The 19,981-nt window shown below is 40.2% G+C and overlaps 5 protein-coding genes across 6 annotated transcripts; 4 read left to right on the top strand and 1 right to left on the bottom strand.

Annotated features, from left to right (window-relative positions):
- Positions 1-538: 538 nt before the first annotated feature.
- On the top strand, positions 539-2,639 carry LOC127251497 (protein ENDOPLASMIC RETICULUM-ARRESTED PEN3). Of its 2 annotated transcripts, XR_007838919.1 has the most exons (3): positions 539-2,057; positions 2,383-2,444; positions 2,565-2,639. XR_007838919.1 is itself a non-coding variant. In XM_051275216.1 (2 exons), the coding sequence occupies exons 1-2, from the start codon at positions 678-680 to the stop codon at positions 2,386-2,388; spliced, it is 1,386 nt and encodes a 461-aa protein (XP_051131173.1). In that variant the 5' UTR covers positions 539-677; the 3' UTR covers positions 2,389-2,502. The 2 variants fall into 2 exon arrangements, 1 of the variants encoding a protein (XP_051131173.1); XM_051275216.1 differs by lacking the exon at positions 2,565-2,639 and having other exon boundaries at positions 2,383-2,502.
- Positions 2,640-2,676: 37 nt separating this feature from the next.
- LOC127251496 (protein NRT1/ PTR FAMILY 5.5-like) lies at positions 2,677-4,815 on the top strand. The gene is made up of 3 exons (XM_051275215.1): positions 2,677-2,822; positions 2,933-3,147; positions 3,235-4,815. Exons 1-3 carry the CDS (start codon positions 2,798-2,800, stop codon positions 4,672-4,674), a joined length of 1,680 nt encoding a protein of 559 aa, XP_051131172.1. The 5' UTR covers positions 2,677-2,797; the 3' UTR covers positions 4,675-4,815.
- Positions 4,816-5,782: 967 nt separating this feature from the next.
- Positions 5,783-8,594, top strand: LOC127251495 (protein NRT1/ PTR FAMILY 5.5-like). Its single transcript, XM_051275214.1, has 5 exons — positions 5,783-6,181; positions 6,315-6,371; positions 6,463-6,677; positions 6,775-7,400; positions 7,477-8,594. Exons 2-5 carry the CDS (start codon positions 6,344-6,346, stop codon positions 8,369-8,371), a joined length of 1,764 nt encoding a protein of 587 aa, XP_051131171.1. The 5' UTR covers positions 5,783-6,181; positions 6,315-6,343; the 3' UTR covers positions 8,372-8,594.
- A 741-nt stretch (positions 8,595-9,335) lies between these two features.
- LOC127251675 (sulfoquinovosyl transferase SQD2) lies at positions 9,336-13,403 on the top strand. The gene is made up of 11 exons (XM_051275481.1): positions 9,336-9,934; positions 10,810-10,876; positions 11,033-11,103; positions 11,234-11,351; positions 11,452-11,525; positions 11,659-11,714; positions 11,795-11,878; positions 12,096-12,183; positions 12,258-12,335; positions 12,454-12,510; positions 12,591-13,403. Exons 1-11 carry the CDS (start codon positions 9,549-9,551, stop codon positions 13,075-13,077), a joined length of 1,566 nt encoding a protein of 521 aa, XP_051131438.1. The 5' UTR covers positions 9,336-9,548; the 3' UTR covers positions 13,078-13,403.
- Positions 13,404-14,072: 669 nt separating this feature from the next.
- On the bottom strand, positions 14,073-15,924 carry LOC127251676 (BAHD acyltransferase DCR). Its single transcript, XM_051275482.1, has one exon. The coding sequence runs from the start codon at positions 15,804-15,806 to the stop codon at positions 14,370-14,372; it is 1,437 nt and encodes a 478-aa protein (XP_051131439.1). The 5' UTR covers positions 15,807-15,924; the 3' UTR covers positions 14,073-14,369.
- Between the last annotated feature and the right edge of the window lie 4,057 nt (positions 15,925-19,981).

Genomic DNA, 19,981 nt, shown 5'->3' with positions numbered 1-19,981 from the left:
TTCGGCAGTGTTCGTCGGAGGGCAGCGGCGAAGCCAGAAAAGAAGCGGAGGAGAGAGAAATGCGTTGGTTTCATTGAAGATGAATTTTAAATTAAAACTAAGTAATTATCCGATTAGGATTTGGGTGTTAAAAATAAATAAAATATATTTGTACTAATTTTAAAGACCTTTCTTGTTAGCGTTTGATCTATAAAAAGGTTGAAAATAATACAAACTTATGTCTAAACTAAATGAATTTATTTTTAACTGATTAAATATAAAAAGTAAGGTATTTTTTATGATAATTTTAAAAAATAAATATGATTTTTGAGGAAGGAGGAAAATTTTAATGAAAGATTTTATTAAATAGAATAAATATTATACTCTAAAGATTTTATTTATTTTTATATTTAATATAAAAAAATATCATATAATTTAATGGATGAAAATAGTACAATATATTTTTTAAAATTAGTATTAATAAATAATATTAAGATTTTCGCACATCTATATATATAAGGTTTAATAAGTTTTTCTTTTTCCTTATATCTATAAACATTGATATAGTAATATCGGAAGAAAAGTCCAAAAATGTTGGATGCACCGTCAAAATGTGTAATACCCTAATCGCAACACTGACACCCAGAAAAGAACGAGTCTTTCTCCAACTCCAAATCCATACAAAGCCGCCGCCGTGAATGGATGACCGGAATTCCTCCCCCACAACCACAGCCGGCGGCGGGGATAGCGGCGAACGGATTAAGCTCAACGTCGGAGGCAAGCTCTTCGAGACAACCGTCTCCACTCTCCGGTCGGGAGGTCCGGATTCCCTCTTGTTCGCCCTCTCAAACCGGCCGGCGCATGATGCCGTTTTCATCGACAGGGACCCGGAAATTTTCTCCATCCTCCTCTCCCTCCTCCGCTCCAATCGCCTCCCCTCCACCGCCAAAGGCTTCTCAAATCAAGAGCTGATCGACGAGGCCCTGTACTTCGGCATCGAGTCCCAACTCAAGGCAGCGCTCGCCCCAATTCCTTTCAATGGCATAGGCGCTTCTCTATTCACCACCGTTAAACCCTCCTCCGACGGCGTCGTTTCCGACTTCAACGCCATCGACTCGGATGGATCGTTGTGGATGGCCCACGGCGGGCAGATTTCCGTCTACGATTGGAACCTAACCCACACGGCAACAGTGCGTACGCATTTTGATTTCATCGATTCGGTGAAGAGAATCCGGCCGGAGATTGCTGCCGTCGGGTCCTCCAATGCATCGGGCTTACATATCTTTAACATGGCTGACGGGCGACGAATCCACTCGGTCGATTGGGTTGACCCCTCCGATGTGAGGATATACAAGGCCCGAGTTCACGCGATCGCTGACTCGGAGGATTCTGTATTCGCTTCCTACGATTGCCAACATGGGGAGAATTGCATTTTAATGATCGACAAATCGACAATGAAGATTTCGTCCGAGTTCGGGAGAATGTCCGGCAGTTCCACGAAACAGCAGGTCCCTTCGAAGCTCAAGTACATTTCAGACATTGGGCTTTTGTTTGGTAGTTCTGTGACTTCAGGACCGTTTGGGTGTTCAGGCTACATTCGGTTATGGGACCCGAGAACCCAAAATGTTGTCTGGGAAGCCAACGAGCCAGGCTCCGGGAGGAGCAGCCGATTTGGGGATTCCTTTGCGGCTGCAGATGTCGATTTGGACGAGTTGTTGCTCTTCAAGGTTTGCTCCACCTCAGGAGATGTGGGCATGGCGGATTTGCGGAAATTGAGCGACGATCCATGGATTTATTTGAAAGAAAAGAATCCAAGCATGAGGAGTGCAAGAGGGATTAGTATTGGCAGTTTCGTCTTGCATTGTTACCGAAAGCAAGTGTTGGTAGGGAGTGATGGCGAGCTGGAGGTGTGGTCGAGGGTGGAGGGCAATGGGAACTCGGAGGAGATTGCAGTTGAAGATTTATATAGGAGGAACTACGTGGATAAAGTGGAGGATTCGGAGAGAGGTGTCATCAAGAAAATAGAAGGAGGTTGGGATAGGCTTTTTGTGACTAGAGAAGATGTCGAGGGGATTGAGGTATGGCAAAGTTCTTGCAACTCTGGTGTGGTTTCCGTTCAATGATATTGGTTGGGCTTGAAATTCTCAATCTTGATCAGTACTGGATCTGCTGTGTGAAGTTATTAGCCACTGGGATCCTTATTGAGCAATGTGTTTTTACGTTTCGATAATTGTTGGTTTCTGTTAGTTAGTATCCACGAAATAGGTCGATTCTTGGACGCATCCATCACTAATCTTTCTGTTGATGTTAGAGATGTGTAACTTAAGCATTTCATAAAGATAACTACTCATCATTCTTGGACTCTGCATATTAACGCCCAAATATTTTATCTATCTATCGAAGACTTGAAGTCGTCGACGTCCCAACACCAACCATTGTATGAAGGCATGAGATTTTCTTCACAAGTACGTGCTCTCTACAATGAACCTTCAGCCCGTAGACTTTACCAAGAGTTCAACGATGATGTAAATACCCGTTGACAATTTGGAGATTGAATTATTAACGCGTGGTACGATACACTGCAGATCCTATTCAGCCTATTTCTTGAGTCTCTCTTCTACGCGCTCAGCTGCAAAAACTGAAAAATAAAGGGTTGACATTTTAGGGAAATTTCGTTTCCTGTATGTATGTATAAATGCACATCCTCGCCTGCATTAACTACCAGAAACCCAATTCTCAAAGCTGAGCTTTCTTTCTTTTGGTTGATATTTTTTTGCTGCCTGTGAGAAAATAACCTGCTATTAGTTGAGCTGGATTAATGGCTACGGTTGGGAGAGTAGTGGGTAAGCCATATATAAACCATTCTAATCAACGATTATAATCTCTATATATTGTCGTTTTCTTCCTTCTGATTTAATTGGTTTCCTTGCCTTGGCCTGCCTCTTCTTTGCAGTTCTTCTATGGGCGGACATACTGGCTGTCTATTCTCTGTACATAATGATGACCTACTTGACCGACGTTTGGGGGGTTGGGTTCACCCACGCTGCTGCCATTGTCAACATGTTCTGGGGTGTGGTCACAGTCTCCCCATTATTCGTCGGATATGTAACCGAGACGTTGCTGGGCAATTACTTGACGCTCTTGCTCTCCAGCATTGCTTACAGTGCTGTAAACCCCAATCCCTTTACCACTAATTTGTGTTCAAATGATATAATCACAAGTAAATCATGCTGCCTTTTATCTATTTAATTTCAGGGGTTGGGATTTTTAACCATGTCCACTCCACCAGTGTTGGCAGATTCCCTGGGAACCTGCAGTGATTACAAGGCTGACTGTATTGGCCATGGCCAGAAAGCTCTGTTCTACGCAGCATTGCCTTTAATAGCTTTCGGGATGGTTGGCCATTTGACTTCTATGAACCAATTCTTGGCCGAGCAGCTGAGTGATGAAGATCATGACAATCTCCACATAGGCATATTCTGGCGGTTCTTTTCTGGCATTCTAGCCGTGATCATTGTAACCTTTGTTGCAGTCTTCGCACTCCCCTATATAAAGCCATGGTCTCTCCGTTTCGGAATCCCTGCCATATGCTCTTTGGTTGCCACTCTCCTGTTCATAAGTGGCTCATGTTCTTACAACTATTTCAGACCAGCAGGTAGTCCTCTGACAATGTTTGTCCGAGTGTTTGCGGCTGCTGGTTCCAAGTTGTTCTATCGAACACCAAAAGACCCCAACGATCTATATGAGATCCAAAATCCTCAGCTTTACGTGGTTCCCCATACGAGGAGCCTCAGGTGCTTGGACAAGGCTGCAATTCTGATCCCTACAAAACCGCACGAGGAACAGGAAAATAACATATGGAGACTCTGCAGGGTTACAGAGGTCGAAGAGACGAAAACCATCTTGCGAATGATTCCTGTGTGGATGACTTTCATTTTATGCGGAGTTATCTCCTCCATAGGATTCACCTACTTCATTGAGCAGCTAAATCATATGAACCACAAAGTTGGGCGCCTCAAGGTCCCCATAGTTGTCTTCCTTTTGTTCTTTGAACAAGCTCAGAATGTATTCGCCACGCTCTATCTCAAGCTTGCAAACGTATTAAGCCAAAATGGATTTAAAAAGTTTGCCCCTCCAATAGGGATTTTGATATCAATGATCCTTGCAATTCTCTGCTGCATCACTGCAGCCAAAGTGGAGAACCGAAGGCTTGGCGTGGTGCAAAGGCACGGGCTTGTAGACAAGCCGGATGAAACAGTGCCGATGACAATGTTCTGGCTGCTTCCACAGTTTGTCCTCCTTGGTGGATTTCAGGGGGTGTTCACCTGCAGTGCAGTTTATTTTTTTGTGGATCAATCACCTAAGTCGGTGGAAGGATACTTGCCGCATTTCATCATCGGCGTGTCTGGCTTGGGGTTTCTTGGGGATGTGCTGTTGGTGTTCGTGGTGGGAAAGGTGAGCGAAAGAGGAGGGAAAAGGAACTGGTTCCAGCACAATTTGAATGGGAGCAGACTTGACAAGTATTTCTGGACATTGTCTTGGCTGATGGCTGTCAATCTCGTGATATTCGTCGTGGTTGCGATACTGTATCGGTACCAGGAATCTGAGCTGGAAGAGTTAGAGAGTCCTGAATTTGGTGGGATGGACGAGGGATACGATGATAATGCCAGGTGCTGCAGCGGTTTCTGCTGTTAGAATATGGATTGAATCTTGACCTGAAAACAATTAGTGCTTTTGTGAATTCGTTTCAAGTTTCTGCTATTGATTATTGAATGTATAGCCCAAATAAACTAATAAGTGCATTCTTTAATCTCCATATACAGACAATATTCTAAACATATTTTAATTGGCTCCACAACTAGTTACAGCTAATGGGCAATGTCTCATCCATCCTTTGCAGTGTGAGATGTATTTGGTATGAACATGCAATAGACAATGAAGAATATTGGAAATGAACACGTGATTGATTGATTATATTTGCATTTTTATTTTTTTTTTATCCCCAACTTGATGGAAAACCAGGTGTCAATAATATACAGAGGACAAATTCGAAGTTGGTTCAATTTAGCTTTCCTCGTTATTTCCAGTATATGCATTATTCTTTAAAGGTGTTACGTATTTATGTCTGTTTGCTGGTTGGGTTGGGTTGGTTGCTTCTCTCTATTGACATTATTGAACTGATCTGGACTATATTATTAATTATATCCAATTTGCACTTCAATATTTACTACCTACTTTATCAAATGAGGTATGTTAGAGCTATTATCTATTTGGACATTTATAATAAGAATAATTCCTCGATTGACAATCTATATAGTATTTTATATTTGATATTCCAAGCAATGAAATTAACTCTGGTATTGGAAGTACTCACTTTGTTTGTAGCTAATGTTTTCATCTTTTCATCACAATTTCATCAATGAATGGGAAAAGCTGAAAACACAAATGGGGAATGGTTATAAATTTAGAAGGCTGAACCAAACAACTACAAGATTTTTATGAAATGAATCAGCTACTTTTGGACAGTCAAACGACATGGCTACTTATGCTCTTCACTTTTGGCTCTACACTGTACTGTTCGTTCATATCTAAAGCTTTTTACCCTTTTTGCTGAATCTACACTACTTTACTTGAGTTGGCTAAAAGAAGAAATAAGACATATCCTCAAAATCATTTGACAAAAAAAAAAAAAAAAAAAAATTTAAAGAAAAAAAGAGAGTCCTTTTCCATAATATGGATTAGAGGAAACGGAGACATGTCTCGATTGAAATATCCGTCCTACTCTATTGTGTTCTATTATATTTCTTCTTATTATCTTTGGAAATTTTGGCAGGTCGATGTGAAGTCAAGGTCCACCAGTGTTTAATTATTCAACTGGCTGGTTGTTATGGTGTGAACAACGTTATTTCAAAATATAGTATAGTAGTTAACCTTTGTATAAATCCGGGGAAGGTGCGGTTTGGTGGTGAGGCCAGCAAGCTGTATTCTTTAGAATTTTTTAGTATGGTGTTTTACCCTGATCAAGAGCTAGACAAATCAATCCATAGGGTAGAATAGCAAAGTACCCCCTGCTATCATTCTTTCCAGACACCCTTTTTCTCTACCTCCCTATACTTGAGTTATTCTCAGTCACTGAGCAAGAGGAGAGAGGACAAGAAAAGAAGTAGAAGAACGTGTGGGCTTTATCCAATACAGTGCCAATGTATTGCTCACCATCCTCGATAGATGTTTTGCTATTTCTGATTTCTCTGTTTGATCCTTGAGTTGAAGAATAATCTTTGATTGAGCTTTTCAGATGTTTTTTTATCTGATTGTTTCTTGTGATTCGTTGACAGAAAGCTGAGGCCGTTGCATTAATTTAGTAATGGGGGAAAGCTTTATCAGGATTTCGGGTAAAAGATATACTTACCCTCTTCCTCTATGATGTGTTTTGTTTGCTCACATTTTATTGAGATTGAAGAGTGTTTATACTTTACATTGCAGTACTTCTGTGGGCCGACATACTAGTGGGATTCGCATTATTTGTGATGCAAAACTATCTTACTGATGTTTGGAAATTAAGCTTTACTCATGCTGCTGGAATATTGAATATTTGGAATGGAATTAATATGATCCTGCCTGTCTTCTTTCTGTTCTTGGTTGATGTGGTGCTGGGGAATTTCGGAATGCTCTTGATTTCTAGCATAGCCTACTCCCTAGTGAGTTGTTTCTGCAAGTTTCAATTCCTCCAATGGCGTGGCTCAATTGTGCACTGATTTTTATTACCACTTCTTTTATTGCATTCTTGTGTTTTAGGGCATTGGATTTGTTGCAATGTCAACGCCGCCGGTGCTTGCCAATTCCACAGGCACCTGCAAAGAATACGAACCCAAATGCATTGGCCATACGCAGAAGACTCTATTCTACACAGGCATGGCATTGATAGTTGTTGGAATGGCTGGTAATCTTGTCTCCGTGCGTCCTTTCCTCGAGGAACAGAAGAAACCGTCTGAGGATGGGGACCTCGACGAGCAAAATCCGCCGTCTGGGAATGGTGACATTGACGAGCAAAAGAAGCAGGCTGAGAGGGACCGTGCCAGGAAGGCTTCTTCTCCCCTAAGAGATTTCCTGAAATTACCCACTTTCACAGTGATGGTGATCATACCTATAGCTGGAGCCATTGCACTTCCATACATAAATCCATGGACCCTTCGGTTCGGAATCCCTGCAATCTGCACTGCTGTTGCAACGTTTCTTTTCTTGACTGGTTTATGTTGGCTCCCATACGAGAAAAGAGAACCGAGGGGAAGCCCTATCACTAATATATTCAGGGTGTTTGTGGCCTCTGTTTCCAAGATATGCCAGTCGTATCCACGAAATGCGAACCTATACTTGAAAGATGATCAGGGTCCTCAGAGCTTCAGACAAACTCGTTTTCTCAGGTATATTTTGTCTGTTATAATTCACTTGGTCGGAAACAAGGTAACGGAGTTAGTTTCTTGAATATATATAATTCAGGTGCCTGGAGAAGGCTGCCATCACAAAGGATGGCACGACCAAAGAAGAGCAACAACAAGCGAGGACTAGATGGAGACTGTGTTCAATATCAGAAGTTGAAGAGGCCAAAATAGCTGTTCGGATGATTCCCATGTGGCTGACCTTCATAATCTGCGGGATAGTGTCATCCTTCGGAAACACATACTTTGTGGAACAGGCAAATCACCTGGACCGCCATATCGGAAAGTGGAATGTTCCTATTCAAGCACTTCTTTTGTTCTCCCAGTGGTCGAAATCTTTACTTTCAACAGCAGCATCCTGTTTGGTTAAGAAACATACAACATATGGGCCGGCATTTGGGATTGGAACAGCAATGGTGTTCTCAATTCTATGTTGCATAACTGCTGCAAGAACCGAACAGCGCAGGCTGCATACTATCGGAAAGCACAACTTATGGGACAAGCCTGAGGATGACATTCCAATGAGTATATACTGGCTGCTCTTCCAGTTCTTCCTTCTGGCTGGCCTGGATTCTTACTTTGAAAAGAGTGTTAAAGCCTTCTACGACTATCAGTCTCCTGACTCAATGAAGCCTTACTTGATGTATTTGAGCAAGGCAGTGTTTGGTCTGGGATTTATTTTCAATGTTCTGTCGGTTTACGTGGTTGGAAAGATAAGTGAGAAGGGAGGGAAACGCAACTGGTTTCAGTTCAGCCTGAACAACAGTCGCCTGGATCGGTATTACTGGGTGCTGGCTACTCTAAGTGCTGTGAATCTGTTGGTTTTTGCTGTGGTGGCTTGTTGCTACAGATACAAGAACTTGGAAGCTGGGAGTGATGAAGGGGGAGACGTAGAGATAGATGCTGTCCCCAGTGGAGAGGCCGAGGAAAAACAGTATTGTTCATTCTGTTGTTGAAAATTTTTCTGTTGAAGTCTTTGCTTCTGTGTTTGGGCATAGCATAGGCCAGGTTTTGTTGGAGTATCTTGTGTGAATGTATGTCCATCTATGCTATTGCTGTTAGCATAATATGAATAACTGAGGTTGCAGTAGCCATCTTTGAAGACCATATGAATTATCCTCTCCTCTGTTATTTGTAATTATAGTTTTTATATTAGAAAGAAAACAACTTGTCTATGTCTATCCTTTTTGCTACAAGAAAACTGTAAATTTAATAAGAAGCAAGTGCCTAACACCACCAAAGGTCAGAAAATAGCAATGCAAGCAACACTTGATGAGTACTAATCACTTTATTTGCATATGTATGTATTATATTGGATGCTTAAAAAATGAACTAATTAGGTTCCAGTCAGACAATGTTTAAAGCACATGACATGATCAGCCATGATTTGTGATCCTACTTGTTGCCCATCTGCAACTTGTGTCCGAAATCATTATCATTTTTCACTGGGCAATAAGAAAATCCCAGATTTCATGATATCGACGCTCCCATCATTGAATTATGTATATTATCTTTTGCTATTGAAAAATTAAAATTAAATAATAGATCTTACAAGTTACAAGCCCATTTTTGGAAAAGATTAAAAATAGGAATTTGGTGTGTACGAAAAAGTAAAGAGTGCGTGCGTAAGTAGAATTCGTTCTTATCAAGTCATTGCATTTAGTTGCTTAAAAACTCTAATGTATGTATAAATAATAAAAGAAATCAGCCACGATTTAAATACTGATTTAGAAACAGGTGGTATTAGTTGTAGTTTTCGTAAATTGCCCAAAGTCTTGAATACATATTTTAATGGGGTCAGAAAAAACCAAGTTAGGCTTTATTATATTATCAAAGACCCCACCCACGAAAGAAAGGAAAATGAAAACAGAGCCCCTTTCCACCATTAATTGGAGGCAGACTGGCAGAGCATATGCTTTTCATCTTCGACTTATTCCCTAACACCTGCGAATATCCATCCGGATGAGCCCTCTACGGCCCCGCAGATTCCTCCCTCTTTCTTAATTCGAACGGTAATCTCTCTAAGGAATCAAAGGAACCCAAAGTCCCCTCTCCAACCCGAAAGCCCTCCATTCCAAGTCACCGTTCAAATAATAGCGCTACTATTTAACATCGTCAGAACCATAACCAATCATGTCCACTTCCTCTCTCTCTATAAATCTTGCTCTCGCCCATCCTTGCGTTTCAGCGTCCACTTCTTCTTGTTCGTACAAGTTTACTCCTGCGGCCTTCGTTTCCGGCGTCTGTATATCCGGAATTCGTAAACCCATTGGCCCAATTCGTTTAAAGACACAATCTTTGCAGTGCAGGGGATCGAAGAGGAGGAAAGAGTTGAAATTCTTCAAGGTTGGATCTTTTAGGGAAACGTCCTTTGTTGCAGCTTGCTCCGACAACGACATGACTATCAGAGAGTTCAGAGAAGAAGAGGAGGAAGAGGATAATCCTCCCCCTTTGCTTGAGTCTGAGATGAATTCAACTCCTAGACGCATTGCACTCTTTGTTGAGCCATCTCCCTTTGCGTGAGCATTTAATTCTGTCAATTTGTTTCTGCTTCACAGTGCTTCACGTTACACAATCTTGTTGGTTCTTTTTTTTTTTTGACTGAATAATGTTCATGTGACAAATTATGTAACTACATTGATTTTGTATTCTCTGCGGTCCACATTACCTTTTGGGTGTAGAGTCCATATGTTGACCACATATTTATGATTTATTAACTGAATGCGCGTAGTTTAGTTTGCCAATGAACAATTTGAGCTCATTTGATTCCCTAACCTTCTGCACGACTAATGTTTGAAGTGCAGAACATATGCTATTTGTTGTTGATTATCTAAATCTTGCTTGAGCCATCAAGCTAACTACATCTGGATGGCTTCTGTTTATATCAACATATCTAAGTACCCTATACCTGTTCTTATTCTTATTCCTACATAGTACTCTTTTTTTTTTTTTTTTTTTTTAATACTTTAGTGCTGTCCCTTATTTATGTTGAATTCAAATTTCCTTTGAGATCCACTTTTCAGCATGTTATATTCTGTTTTCTGTTACTTTTCTCTACATGAACCTTTTTTCTTTTTTTTACTAAAGATATTTGTTGATAAATTTAGATCATAATCAAATGTCTTAATTGACTAGGCTGTTTTAAGGAAAATTTTAGATTCCCTTTCCTGTAGTTGTAGGTCTTTGTCGCCTTATTAATCTTATGTAAAAAAACCTCAATGCATATTCCATTAGTAGCTAATAACACTATTTGTTGTCTGTCTGTTTCTTGATGTCAATATGATTTTCATAATATTTTAATTGAGTCATATTTTTACATTTTCTATATTCTTGCCTTTTCTTTCAAGTCCTGAAAATGTTTTAGGTGACAATATTTTTTCTGAACTCGATGCAGTTATGTATCCGGATATAAAAACAGGTTCCAGAATTTCATTAAATATCTACGTGAAATGGGTGATGAGGTATGTTCTTGTTTATTCATATAGAATTTCAAAACATTTTTTTTTTTCGATAAAGGGAACAAGGCATTTGTTTCTCTTGCATGTTAACTTTCACATTGCTTAAAAATGGCTTTGGGATCACAGGTCAAAATTTCATGAAATCAATTATGTTTTCAGGTCATGGTCGTGACAACTCATGAAGGGGTGCCACAGGAATTTTACGGCGCTCATCTAATTGGTTCAAGAAGGTTTGTCTCATGAAGGATGAAGTCAGATTATGCTTTGATTGCATCAAGATGATTGATGTATTAATTGCAGTTGCTTTTCTGTGGATGATGTTTTGTTTCTATGCATAATTTCTTTTAATTCAAAATGCAGTTTTCCTTGCCCGTGGTACCAAAAAGTTCCCTTATCACTAGCACTTAGCCCCAGAATAATATCAGCAGTGGCTCAATTCAAACCTGATATTATACACGCATCATCTCCCGGCATTATGGTATAACCTAAGAATTGCTTCTTCCATCATTTTATAGCTTAATTGTATAAGAGTTCATTTTCATTGCTGCTTTGTTGATGATATTTTACATCTGTTGTAGGTATTTGGGGCACTGATCATTGCAAAATTATTAAGTGTTCCTATTGTGATGTCATATCACACCCATGTTCCTGTGTATGCTCGATCAAGCTCTTTTCTTCTGTGTTCTACATTGATATTTACCCTAATTTCATTCCTTGTAAAATTTTGTGTGGTTCTGTCAAATAACACTTGCCATTTTTTCTGATTACAATACTATATTTTGCAGATATATACCCAGATATACCTTTAGTTGGTTGGTTAAACCCATGTGGTTAATTATAAGTATGTCAACTTTCTCCCAGCTCGATTTGAGGTTGGGTTTACAGCTACGGAATCACTCATATTTGTTAATTTTTTTCCAGAATTTCTACATAGAGCAGCTGATCTTACACTGGTGCCTTCAGCTGCTATTGCGAAAGATCTTGAAGCTGCTAGAGTAACAGCAGGTGAAAGAAAATTAACAATCTTGATATTCTTCAAACAGAAATATAAACACTGCAAGTAAAATTGTTTTCAGCCTTGATCCTTTCAAACTAGTCAATATCTTTGCCCTTCAATGTAAACAAATTTTTTATACATTGCATACTACACATCATTTTTTTTCTTTTTATATTGACTAATCAGCGTTGAAGTTAGAATCTTACATTTTCCTTCAATTTGCAGCTAACCGAATACGCCTCTGGAACAAGGGAGTTGACTCTGAGAGCTTCCACCCGCGATTTTTCTCTCATGAAATGAGAGTAAAATTAAGGTAAGAACCTTTCGCGATCATCATGATTTTAATCCACATTCAAGTCCAATTTGCTGATAAATTTGTTAAATTAGCAATGGAGAACCAGACAAGCCATTGATAGTTCATGTTGGACGTCTTGGAGTGGAGAAGAGTTTGGATTTCCTCAAAAGGTATACAGCGGCTCTAATTTTCCAGGAAAAGCATATAAGAAAGATTCCTCATTGACTTTTTAGATTTCCCCATTATTACATTGTAACTTATCACTAAGATCTCATTTGGCTGACACAGGGTCATGGATGAGCTCCCCGAGGCTCGAATAGCTTTTGTTGGTGATGGTCCCTATAGGTGAGACACAACACTATTTGCTTTCCCAAAGAGCCTTATTGTCATCGTCTTATATTAATTAGTGTTTCCTTTCTGTTTAGAGAGGAGCTGGAGCAGATGTTCACAGGAATGCCTGCAGTATTTACCGGCATGTTACAAGGAGAAGAGCTTTCTCAAGCATACGCCAGTGGAGATGTTTTTGTGATGCCTTCAGAATCTGAGACCCTTGGTCTTGTTGTCTTGGAGGCAATGTCATCGGGGCTCCCTGTAGTTGCTGCTCGAGCGGGTGGTATTCCTGACATCATCCCTGATGATCAGCAGGGGAAAACTGGCTACCTGTTCAATCCTGGAGATCTCGACGACTGCTTGAACAAACTGAAACCTCTTTTGCAGGATAAAGAACTGAGAGAAACTATAGGCAAGGCTGCGCGAGTGGAAATGGAGAAGTATGATTGGCGGGCAGCAACTAGGAAGATACGCAACGAACAATACAATGCTGCCATATGGTTCTGGAGAAAGAAACGAGCACAGTTCTTGCGACCGTTCCAGTGGCTGTTCCGCCGGGTTTTCCATGCCCCCGCAATTTGAATGTTCTCTACGGTGGGAAATGAAATTAATAGGGTGGCTGTGATGATCTCTGGAAAATCTCCCAAGGTATTTGCATTGCCAATCTGTGTGTGATCTGCAATTCCCAATGTGTGGTTGGATTGGATTATAGAGTGATGTAATATCGATTCCTTGAGTTTGTTGGCTTAGGTTTGATGTCTGTGTCTTATAAACCCAGAAAGGGAACAACAATTTAAATGTGTAGGGTGGATTGTGTTATTTTTTCTATGCAGATTAGGGTGGATTTATTTATCTTGTGTATCTATCTTCAATGGAAATGTTGATAATTGAAGTGTCAGCGTTGGATATATTAGGTGGGCCAACTTTGATTGATATTTCTTGCACTAGTGGACAATTGAAGATTGATTATGAGCAAAATCAAACGCTGTAGTTGCGCATAAATGAACATAGCACACCATAACTGATGGTTACTCGTCGTCTAAAATCGAAGTATCCCACCCAACTTGTACATTGTGAGTGCCATCTGTGTTTTGACTTTAAACCAGCTTGTTGAACTCGAAACAAAATCATGACATGACCCATTACCATTATAAATGAATCAATACTATATTCTCAAGTGAAGTAAAGACAAATGAGTGCCACGTGAGCAACAATCCAATCCAATCCAAAATGGTGGCAAGTACAATGCACAAATTCCAAGTGGACAGAATGGGTACGAAGCAAACGTCGCACATAAATCCTGTTGTGTTCTGAACTGTTCAGTTCAGTTCAGCTCAGCTAGCTGCTAATTCAGAAGAGAAGCAGAGCTGTAGTCCGACGTGTGACTGACAGTGACACTGACTGACTGACCCGTTACAAAACAACAAAAGAGTTGGATACACCGGATATTGCTGCCCACTCCAATTTGGACATTCAACTGCCACCTTATCTTGTCCATCACCCACTACTGCTCTACTACTACTACTCGTTACATTACATTGCATTGCATTACATTACATTACATGTGTTCTATTTTCTCTCTCTCAGCCCGCCTTGTCTTTATCCTTGCTTTGTCTTGTCCATCAATTTCATTGCCTGCAACTCAATCCTAACCGTGTTGTTGCTGTTGTTATTTATACAGTACTAACCAGGGATTATACTCTACTCCACATTCCGGGCATGAACGAACGAACGTTTGTGTAAATCAAAATGACAACTTCATTTGTACTGACTGCCCCACAATCATCATCATCATCATCATCATCATCATCATCTTCATATTAATAACATTACGGTGAATCACGCAACACAAGAGTAGAAGCTAATTTGATTAATTAATTAATTACTGTTTCTCCAGAGACATACTGCATGAATTCTGAATCATTCTCCAGACCCGCCATCGTTTCGGGCGCGAGAACCACTTCTAGATCCACGCTCCCATTTCCGGCGGCGCCCGGGAACGCTGAGATCTTGCCGTCGAATTTGTTGGCCCGGCCGCTCCTCACCGCCAAGGGACGGCCCCACCCGAAGTCATTATCGTACATTGGAAACCTTGGGGAGCTTCCCATGGTGATCATGGCTCCATCGAAGTTCCCAAGCGGGAACAGTCTTGGATTGTTTTCCCAGTCTTTGACGCCGCGTCGAACTGTGGCGTCGTCGTGCGCCACCACGTTGTGGTGCAGAAGATCGGCTCCCCAGCTCAGGTCGTTCGTTAAGAGCTCTCCGGCCTTGGCCGCCGTCGGAATGCTTTGGATTGCGTTCCCGAAGTAGAGTGGCTTCAGGCGGGGCTCCAGCCGGTGCCTGCAGTTCACGGCCATTCTAAACGTCGTCGTCTTGTCGGGGCTTAGATTCCTGGCACGTGTCACCGCTCGCCACAAATGCGCGCAGAGTGATTGGAATGAAGAGATTTCAGCCGTTGGATCTTTCTTCGACACGATGTCCCCGAAAACGGACGTTATGGTTCCGTTAGTTTTGCAGTTAGCACCCCAACTGTCGTTCCTCTGCTTTCCCACTGCTTCCCCTGAAATTTCGGGCTTGAGGGCCGGGCTATTTGCCCGGAATTTCAGTTTCAGAATTGCCTCTCTGCTGAAATGGAATATCTTCTCGCGCAAAGGCTCGTCGCCTGAGAAAGTCGCGGCCGGACCGCCGTCGGGAACTGGGAGCACCGCCGGAGAGTCAAAAACAGTGTCGCGAGTGAAGTCCGGGGATTTGGAGATCTTCTTGGCTCCTCGCGCAAATTCCGCCAAGGTATTAAAGAAATTCCAAAATGAGGTCCCGTCCACGACGGCGTGATTCATTGTGCACCCGACGAAAACGGCGTCGTTAAGCTCAGTGACCTGTACGGCCACGAGCGGCTTAGTGTGGCCAGCATAGCTAAGGGTGTTATCATATTGGAAGAAGCGGCGGTAGACCGGAGGGATGTCGCAGCCCGGCGGCGGAAGCAATGCGGTGGATGTGAGGTGGGGGGCCTTGGCGTGGAAAAACTCGACACCGTGGTCGTTGCAAAGGATGCTGACGTGGCCGGCGTGGTTGGTTTGGAGTCGGCCGGCGAGAGCGGGGAAGTGAGAGAGGGTTCTTGAGAGAGAGAGCTTGAGGAGGTGGAGGAGGTCCGGCGAGGAAAGCGGCGGGGAGGGGAGGAGAACGCCCTTTTGAATGTAGTGGCATGCGAGCATGGGAAGATCGGAGACGGAGAGCCTTAGGGAACGGATGGTGGAGTTGTGGTCCGGGTGTATGGTGCATTTAGAGACGACGACGACTGAAGAAGACGGCATCGTTAATTTCGTTATTGTTATTATTTATTTGTATATATGATAATATGATGATTTAAATGAGAAAGAAAGAGAGTGAGTGAGCAGTAGGAGTGGTGAGTGTTTGTGGGGAATGAAGGAGAGGCTGGTCGTTATGTATATATAGGTGAAGAGTGATGTGGACGGGAGGGTGGGTTCATGCACATGGACATGGTCAATATAGAACATACTAGCTAGCTAGTATATGTTATGTTTGTTGGACAACGGGCACGGGCAGGGGCACGCCACATACATTAGCTGAACTCCGACGTTGCCCCATATCACACACACACTCACACTCACACTCACAGAGAGTTTGGGTGGGGACACTTGTCGACGCGCAGTGCCCTCTTCTTCTATATCCTCAAATTCAATCGCCAACTCCCTCCCCTTCTCAAACTCCAATTCCAAAATGTTTTAGGGATCTATAAATAAATGAAAATTAATATATATATATATATTTATAAATTAAAAGAAAATTGAACTTTTTTGCCTAAATATGTATAACATGACCATACTTTTTGTGTATAATAAACTAAAATGGTACAAGTTGGAGGAAGCTAAGTATTACCTAAATGAGGGTTTCTACGGCGCGAGCCAGGTGGTTAAATATGGTCTCTAGGCCCTATATTAATTAAATTAATTGATTAAGCGAATCCCATGGGAGAGGGAGGGGGCCTTGCATTTCTTGGAACTGTGCATGAATGATTTATTATCAACAAAATTTTGACGAAACCAGCTATAGCTAGAGGGAGATCAATTGATTAGGTAAACCGGTCGATCATATTCATATTCATTAGGCAAGTCGACCTATGATTGTGATTAAGTTATATGATTCTAATTCAGATTCAGATTCAGATTCAAATAATTAGACAGACGGTGGCCCATGCATGTAACCTTCCTTCACCGTCCAACAAGGAAATACAATACAATACAATACAATACAATTACCCTTAACATGCAAACCACGTGCAGCAGACTAACTAAATTTACCCCAAAACACCCATACACGCCATGTGGAAAACAAGCCTAGCCTAACCATCACCTTTTATTTTATTTGGCACTTCCCCTTTCACATAGTAAAAAAAAGTAAAGAAAATAAATCAATAAAAAATAGTGGGTAGTCGCATATCCATAGACGACCATATATAGGGAGGGGAGAATTAATGCGGCAATGAGTTTCCCATGATTTAATTTTTATTATATATTTATTTCCACGTAAGGCCCACGAAGGGGAAAGTGCTGACTATAATGGCTTGCCCCTCTTTTCTCTTTCCAATTGGTTAAATTAAACGTGATCATTTTGCCTGATATGATTAACTTTGGTTCAAAAGCAATCATTTATTTCTTCTCTCTATAATAAAATCCAGAGTGGCGACTACTAATACTATGGTCAAAGAGTACATCTTCATGGTTCATGCACCTTCAATTTTAAAACCTCACTCACTGACGACTTTTAAAATCGTTGATTGCACCAACAGTTAGTTGGACCACTTTCTTGATTAATCATGATCCTAACTACCTACCTAGCTAGCTAGCTATTCAATTCGGTTTACATATAATTCATTATCAATTAAATGATTTTATTCAAATTCCGTGAATGATCATTGATCCTATATAATAGTAATATATAATAATTAAATGGAGGTTGTAATGATTGTTAGTTAGTGGATTGCAACATCAGTAGCATCTGGAGTTGGCTACTCTTTGATATAAGGCAAACCGATTGAATGTAAAAACACTCCAATTTAAATAATGGATCGTGACAAAATACATATAAGGCTGCAGGGCCAGGTAGGTCAGGATGGAATGATAGCCAATTAAATAAAAATTTACTTAAAATTTTTTTAAAGAAATAATAATTATAGTGGAATCAAAATAGCTAGGCTTGTAATGATGTGTGGGCATGTGCCAATTTCCACCTGTCTGTCTAGCCTGCAGACCATAACAGCTAGCTCACGATCATCATTTCCTTGCCTTGCCTTGCCTTGCCTTACCTGTAATAATAATGGACTAATTATATTATACTAGTATATATGTATCTATTTATATATATATATATGTACACTTCTTTTTTAAAAAAAAAAAAAAAAAAAATTAAATTAACCCTAATGTATTTTGATTAGGTGTAAATGAGCTGCATCCATGCGTGTGCAAGTAAATTAAATTAAATTAAATTAAAGATGGAAAAGAAAGTAGAATGATCAGATGTCCTTTTATTACAACATTTGAGGCCTAGCAAATTAAAGCAATAAGCCTGTCATACATTTGCAACCATTTAATTCATAATTAGGTGTTTGCAACATCATCATATACATACACATAATTAATTAAATTAATAGCAAGGCCGGGAGGGCAAGTTGCAGGTTCCGACAAATCCAGGTGTATAACAGACATGGATTGAGCCAAGTAAGTATAAATGATTGCAATCTAATGTGTTCCATTAATTAATATGTTGTGGTTGGTGAAGAACACTATATATATTAGACAAGTTTCTGGATAAGGCAGGCTTAATTGCCTTGCCTGTCTGACTACTCAACTCCTCCCTCCCATTCAAATTTCCATTAGGTAACAGGTCAATGAATGAATGAATGAATGCATGCATGCATGCTTAAGCACCCACACACACGTTTATATATATATATATATATATTCTTTGTCTTTTTTTCTTTGTCTTTATTTTTTAATTTTTTATGATGAGTATATACTTATACAAATACAATGAATGCAGTTAAGTTCTTTCTGCCAAGTTCAACTGGTTGTCAGGATGTATAGTTCTTTAACTATTCTTTTTCTATTATATATGCATGCCTAGCTATACAGTCAACCAAGTGTCATCTCCTCACGTCCCTATATAATTTTATTTTATTTATTTGGGCTTATTAATTAACTAGTACATTGCATGAGTTAGCATAGCAGCCAGAGATGACTCATGAGTTTACCTTACCTCAAATGTATATATATATTTTTGAATTTGACTTATTATGCCTCTTAGTTTGTTTGTATACGGATCATTTTCAAACTCTAGCTAGAATGCAACAGTTGCTATCTGCAATTCCACTTTTTAGATTAACTCGTGCACATTATCACTGTCTTAATTATGTCAGTTGTACGTCTTGTCATCAACATTAGTGCCCTTAGCCTAGCCTTTTTTATTTAAATAAATAAATTCAAAAAAACAAAGAAAGATATTCTTCTGCCTTATCTGGAAGACTGAGGTTTGGATAGAGTAGAGTTACAGAAGCTGGCTCCAGAGGTCCAAGATACAAGTAATATACATATATCCAATCCAATCCATGTACTAGGGTTGGCTAATATATATTTAATTAATTTTAAAATATTAAACGGGCCGGGCTGTAGACAGGTCAGGTCAAGTCCATGATCCAAGACAAGCTTTGTCTTGTCAGTAGTCCCAATTAACCTATATATGCTAGTCTGATATCAACCAGACCAGATGGCTTCAAATCAAAGTACCTACCTGTCTCTGTCTCAATTGTGGTGTGCATGTTCATCTTGTTACTGCTGCAGCAAATTCAAATACCATGAATCTTGTTATCATCGTCGTTTTACACCATCACATGTGTCCAATTGCCAGCCTCTTAATTAGATCAGCTCATAATAAATGAATCTGCACTGCACTCGATATTTCTTTAATGGATATGCATGCATTACAGTGAGAAATTTAAGAAATTATAGGCACGGCACACTCTACCAGAAATGTTTCTTTTATATAATCTCTCAAAAACACCCAACAAACTCTTGCAATGCTTCACTTCATCGAACAAGATCATGTATTCATGTAACAAAGTTTAAAACAACTCCAAGATTTTTGCACATAAAATTATTGCAAAGGACGCCTTTTTCTTGGTTTCAATGCTTTATAATTAATTAATTACGTCGATAGATATATTCGAATTGAAAATCAGTAAGTGAATATATAAAGCAATAAGCATGGCAGATTTGGCCATTGACAATCTAAAATTATTATAATGTGCTGTGGAGAACGAAATGAGATAAACATACACTTAATTAAAAGCAGTGATTTTGCTCATTGGTGATTTCTTCCATTAATTTTCGTGTATCAAAAGCTCCCACCATATGTATTTGTTCTTGCGCATCTTCCCACAAAGACAGTCGACCCATTATTACTTTAATGCCAG

This window comes from Andrographis paniculata, unplaced genomic scaffold (assembly GCF_009805555.1).
Source record: "Andrographis paniculata isolate CXL003 unplaced genomic scaffold, ASM980555v1 Contig45END, whole genome shotgun sequence".
NCBI classification, from domain to species: domain Eukaryota; kingdom Viridiplantae; phylum Streptophyta; class Magnoliopsida; order Lamiales; family Acanthaceae; genus Andrographis; species Andrographis paniculata.
This window is presented reverse-complemented; position numbering and strand designations above follow the sequence as displayed.